Consider the following 6,000-nt stretch of genomic DNA (forward strand, 5'->3'; position numbering starts at 1 on the left):
CTGGAATTATCAATATGAAAGTGAGAGAAAGAGAGCGATACTGAAATGTTAAACAGATGCTATATTTTGTGTGTGTGTGTGTGGGATTGTTGTGTGGTTATTACATTAATGCATTACCCGTATAATAATCCTACCTACTTTAATCTTTACCCTCACTTTGGGCCTTTCCAAGCCATTTTAAATGTAGCTTAGATAGTCTTCAGATTTAATGATGCACTTTTACACACTTAAATGCATTGGCATTTATACCATAACGTCTTAACAAATGTCCAAAACACACACTGTTCTACTGCTCACTACTCCGACCTGCAACGTTAGCACAAAGCGTTCTCGTATTCAATAGTCTGATCTTTCACATTTGCGTTACTCAAGAATTTAGCAGCTCTGGAAGGATGCTAGCACATCAGTAATGATCAGGTGTACTTCCCATAAATGCTCTGAAGTAAGCAGTATCCAAACAAGAGACACCAACTGCTGTATTTAAAGATGATACTTGACCTATTTAGTGAGATGTTTACTGTAGGGTTTGTTTAATGGAATGTGAGCATGGGCACATTATGTTGAACAGACTGCACTATACCAAAGCTTATAGATATTTAATGTTCAAAACACATCTTTTAGTGGCTCTGTGAATTTAAGAACAAAGATACATGTTAATAAGAGTAAGGAACGCAAGTCTAACCCCTCCAGTGAAGGCTGGTAATTTAAGAGGACGGTAAGAGACAAATTGTCTGTGACATTGTCGTTGATGAAGCGCTCACATTGACCGGTAATTCACCTCTTACATAGCCATAAAACGCTCTCGCACAGAGCACACTCCATGATATGAAGATGCGAGGTCAAGGTAGTAAATCATTTTATGTGATTCCAGAGTAGGGCTGCATGGATAACAGGTAATATTCTAATTGTGATGAGGATTTATATTAATTATGTTAAATATTATCGACTGTAACATCGGCAAGCTTAGCTAACGCTAGCGACGGTTTACATTTTTATTAGTATTTTTATATATTACGTACTTTATTTCAACTCTTTGTCTAGGTGTGCATGCTGCGTATTCATTTATTTATTTTCAAGTTAATAAAATAATGAATAGTATACATTTTTATTTAGCTTAAAAAAAAAATTAACATATTATACGTAGCTCTTATTCTGATTCAGGTTTATCCATGTAAAGAAATGCAGACTGAGTATACAATGTCAAAGAAGAGCTAATGATTTTTATATGATAATAAAGTTCAATCAAATCTCACAGTTCTTTAATTGTATGAATAATTATTATGTATTTGCTGGGTCAAATTCTCATTCTCTTACATTTTATCACCACTTTATACATGTTTAAGACTTCTACAGGTGGTGATAAAATGTGAGCGAATGTCTGCAAACAAATACATTTCTTTGCATCGAGTCCAATCAGAGGAGTTTATAGGTTATATTTAGTCCTGTTAATCGTGCCTGCATCAATGTAATGTTAGAGCAGAGAAATAAAAGGCGCCGTGCTCCTATAAATCTGGAATTTACATCCGCTTATTCAGTTAGAGGACGAAGCAGTAACCAACTGTAATGGTGGCCCAAAATTAACACATGGTCTTGAAAACCGTGCAGCAGTGTTACAGAAAGGTCATAGAGCTTGCCGTAATCTTCGAGCAGGTTTATCACCTCCATTATTTTGATTGAGTGTCACTTAGAGCCACTCTAAACATCTTTTACACAGTGCTTTTGCTGTGGCCTGCACGATGGAAAAGGTGAGTAGATAAAGGTGGTGTGCTAGAGGGTGTAGTCGTTCATTATGATCACTACAGCCTGCTATCTCACTCTTAGGTCTGTGTTGGGACTGAGCTCAGATTTCATCGCCATATCAAACACTGACATTTGCCTCCATTTGCATTTAAATGACTCTTAGTCCTGTCTAACTGGAGATGGAGGATAGAGGTAGAGCTGGTTCATAAACATCTCGCTCTGACATTTTATTCTCGGAGAAATATTAAACCCATACTTGTATGTTTACATTATAGGAAAAGTTTTTCTGTTCCACCTTGGGCTTGTGTTCTTTAGTTCTTGTTTATTTTAATCATATGCTTGAATATATTGCTAGAATCATGTTTGTTAAAGGGATCATTGTGAACTTGTGTCCCTCCTTCTTCCTTCAGAGTGATCGAACACGGCGAGGCGAACAGGATGACGACTCAGAGCGTGGCCATTGTGTTCGGCCCGACCCTCCTGCGACCCGAGACCGAGACGGGCAACATGGCAGTCCATATGGTCTACCAGAATCAGATTGTAGAACTGATCCTCCTGGAATATGACAACATATTTGGCAGGTAGAGCCCCTGGGAACTCTATCTCATGTGCTGCTTCTCCAAAAGTAATGCCAAACCATAACCACTGCAGAATCCATCATGTAAAAGCAAAGGCATGCTTCATTTGCTGTGGACCAGGCTTAATACCGAACATATAAAAAGAAGAATATCTGCATTATAACATTGCTAAGTGGTCGAAATAAAACAAGAATATTAAAAGGTACTTCATGCACTTCCTGCTTTTGGACTTTTGAAGCTGTTTCCCTGGTTTACTATTCCTGGAAAGGAGCTGCTACTCCTGATTGAGAAAAGGATTTGCTTTGGATTTGTTTATTTGTTTGGCACAGTGGATGCTCCTCTATTTTTGCTCTACCTGGATGTTACACTCATATCTGTAGCAGTCTGGAAAACTCAGTGTGATGGAATATGAAGAGATTTCAACTGTATGTATATAGTGAATAGTGAAGTACATCTGAAACTGGATTGGAGTTTCTTTTTTTTTTTCTTCTTCTTGTTTTGGACAAAACTGCACTTCTTTATTTTTTCTGAAAAACACAGAAATGGAAACGGAGCATTATGAAATGCAGTATTGTTGCTCAAAAGCTAATCTATGGAGGAAAAGTGAGCCATTATTCTATATAAATATGCGTAAAAGCTTTGTCAGTATTATTAAATAATCGGACCCTGAAGAAGGATTTGTGTCTTAATAGACTTGTTTTTCTCCTTTCCTGCTTTCCAAGCTTATACTATCTGCCATTTAGACTGCAATCCCTCTATCACATTCTTTGATGGGACTGTAAAGATTTGCATCCCCTGACCATAACTGACCACTGGATTGCTGTCCTGTTCAATAGGGTCACTAAAGGCTCTGTGAGCTCTGAGGAACTCTGCACTCAATCAAATAACTGGACTACGGCTGTATTAGGACATGAAAGTGGAATCATAGTGAGAGGTTGGTCTTTGTGTTCAAGGACTAAAACACACAGATTTCCGCAATTTAAAATTGTTAGGTTGCTGAAATTGTCCTCCTTTCATCCTGCTTGCCAGCCATTGGGTTTATTTTATTTTTTCCCCCAATTCCTCCTTACACTTCTCTTCCCCCTTCGTTCCCGCTCCTGCGTTACTGGAATTTGAAAGAGGAGACGTTTGCGTTCAGTCGTGATGCTCCTGTTTCAGATCAATAGATCTCCACACCTACTTTTCTCTCTGTACATCTCTACATCAGTATAAACAGCAAAAACACAGGGTTGTACAGGAAATAGTGTTTATGGTGTAGTCATGCTGCACATGTGGTGTTTTTTTTTTTTTTTTTTTTTCCAGGTACACACAATGAAAAGCCTTTTTATACAGGAGTTAAAAAATATATATGTACAGATTATGGTTAAATGATTTTGAAATCTTTTGAAGTTCAAAAGATTTCCCTAATATTGTATAATAAATATTAGAGTAATACATATGAGATATTAATTGCTTCAGATGAAGGGTTGTATTGCAATGCATTGTGAACAGCACATTTGAATGTAATTGTGAGACTAACTACTGTTTGACATTGACATGTCTAATCCTAATTAAAAAGAAATCACATGCAAACTACATTGTTGTTCTTGTGTGATTATTTTTCACCTTCCTTCACAAATATGCTTAGTCTTGCTTACTTTTTTTTTACATTTTGTTTAACATGTTAAGCCTTTACAGTATTTTTTTAGTTTTTTTTATTTTTTTAAATATGTCTTTTGGAAAATGTCTATAATGGTCCGTTAATAAAATGCTCGTGTTCCAGAGACTCGAGGGTATCTTTATTAGGGCTATCATTTGTTTTTCCGAGTGAGTTTTTATATAGTGTTTGCTCTTTTTCTTCAGTAGGAGCCTGCCTGGATTAGACAAATACAAGACAAATAACAGGGTAAGTATAAAATCACAGGCCTGCCTGAGACCACAACCTGTATAGCAGAGGGGAGCGGATCAGACTTTCCAAATGAGAAAACAATTAGCTCATATCCATAATTCAGAGCTTTGACCACAGTTTTGAGCAGCTAGAGCGTCAGCGGTGTGTGACGTGCACATCATACTCTACTTTGGATTTCAGGGCAGCAAGGCAGAAAAGCTCCCAGTCTCTCAGGTCCACGGAGGCCAAAGTGTGGGGAGGTAATTTGAGCTTACCATTATGAGCCATAAAACATTCATCACTTTGGTTCTCTGTCGTTTTTTTCTGACTTTCTTCTGCAGTGTTCCTCCATCTCTCAAACAGTCCTTATTCATGGCCTACCAACATAGAGCTCATATGGTCACATGGCTTAAAATGGGTAGGGGTGCGTGTGTGTGTGTGTGTGTGTGTGTGTGTGCGCCACATCTTGGCAGTAAGCTTGTGGTTTTAAAATCGCAGAGATAAGTTTTAATCCCTCTTTGATCAGAGCCTTTGTAGTCTCATGAGTAGTTTCTGTATTTCCTGTGTAGAAGCCACACCTAATGTGAGTAATTGGATTCAATGGGAAACATGTGGAAACGTTTAGATCCGTTTCAGCTGTGTCCATGGAGACTGCAGTATTGTTGAAAGGCTAATGCTGCAGAGTTCTAAAAAGATAAAGTAGTGTGAAATGTTTAGCTAAAGACAACATTTACCCCAAAAGCTTTTGCCTTTGTCTTTGGCAGGCGCAGCAAAATGAAGCAGCAAGAATCATTTGCATGTGGAGGATGCACCCAGGACTAGTGTAGAGTTTTATTTGACAAGATAACTGCTTTTATGGATATTTACATGAATGTAAACAGTTTTAGTTGATGGTAATTCTCTAGTCGATCTGTCTTCTTGACACTTATAAGAGTGGCCCAACAGTAAGAATTTATATTTTATGTTAGCCTCAGTCAGGGAATAAGGCCTTAAGCACACTAAAGCCTCTGAGTACGCACACATACGTGTGTGTTTGTGTGTTTGTTTTTTTCGTGAGTGTAATGTGTATGAATGCGCTAATATTTGCAGAAAATTATAAAGATGTAATATATTGGTATTTACTTTAGGAGTTGACTAATTTTCCTGTTCTTAAGTACACATCAGCATGATTTCTTTCTTTCTCTACACAGCACAGGATATATTCAAATCACCACTAATAATATATTCCGACCATTTCCCAGTAAGGATATTGCTCAATCTGTCTAAGTGTTTGGTTTGAACGTTATTTGGAAAACACATTTTTGTGCGTCCTGGTGACATAATCATGTGTTTTAAATGTCATGGGCTGTGCCTCAGTATTAATGAAGTTCTTGTGGCTGGACTTAGTCATTTTGCTTTGGAAAATCCAATGCATTTTAAACAGATGTTTTATTTAGGATTTACATAAGGTAATTGCAAAATGCTGGAAATACCAGGTTGGTATATCTAAACAATGTAAAATCACCCCCACAACACACACATGCAAATTCATGTCCCTTCATTCGCTAATACAATCATCCCCATTAAGGAGGCAATAAATCTAAAGCTGGCTGTATTGAGCAGGACAGATAATGAACCCCTTCCTCATGTCCTTTTAGTGCTGAGAGTTGCTGTATGATTGGCTTAGCCATGCTACATTACCTGAGCCATCGCTAAAAGGTCTATGAATTAAGCTCGATGAAACACCTGAAAGCGCCTAGAGAGAAGGGACCGCATGAGATTTCGCTGTGATTTCTAACACACGACTCTCTCCTCACACTTTTTTTGGTTTGAGTG

At 37.8% G+C, this 6,000-nt stretch overlaps 1 protein-coding gene and 1 long non-coding RNA gene across 10 annotated transcripts in view; both read left to right on the forward strand.

Annotated features, from left to right (window-relative positions):
• arhgap12b (Rho GTPase activating protein 12b) overlaps window positions 1–3,893 on the forward strand; it is a 46,113-nt gene extending 42,220 nt beyond the window's left edge. For all 9 annotated transcript variants that reach the window (XM_060896771.1, XM_060896736.1, XM_060896744.1 and 6 more), the window contains one exon: window positions 2,151–3,893. In XM_060896771.1, the coding sequence (XP_060752754.1) occupies window positions 2,151–2,325 (175 nt within the window). In that variant the 3' untranslated portion in view covers window positions 2,326–3,893. The remainder of the gene's footprint in view (window positions 1–2,150) is intronic.
• A 264-nt stretch (window positions 3,894–4,157) lies between these two features.
• On the forward strand, window positions 4,158–5,028 carry LOC132863857 (uncharacterized). Its single transcript, XR_009650158.1, has 3 exons — window positions 4,158–4,203; window positions 4,387–4,445; window positions 4,950–5,028. It is a non-coding gene; the product is annotated as an uncharacterized LOC132863857 (long non-coding RNA).
• The last annotated feature ends 972 nt before the right edge of the window (window positions 5,029–6,000 follow it).

The sequence above is a fragment of the Tachysurus vachellii genome, chromosome 2 (assembly GCF_030014155.1).
Source record: "Tachysurus vachellii isolate PV-2020 chromosome 2, HZAU_Pvac_v1, whole genome shotgun sequence".
NCBI lineage: Eukaryota > Metazoa > Chordata > Actinopteri > Siluriformes > Bagridae > Tachysurus > Tachysurus vachellii.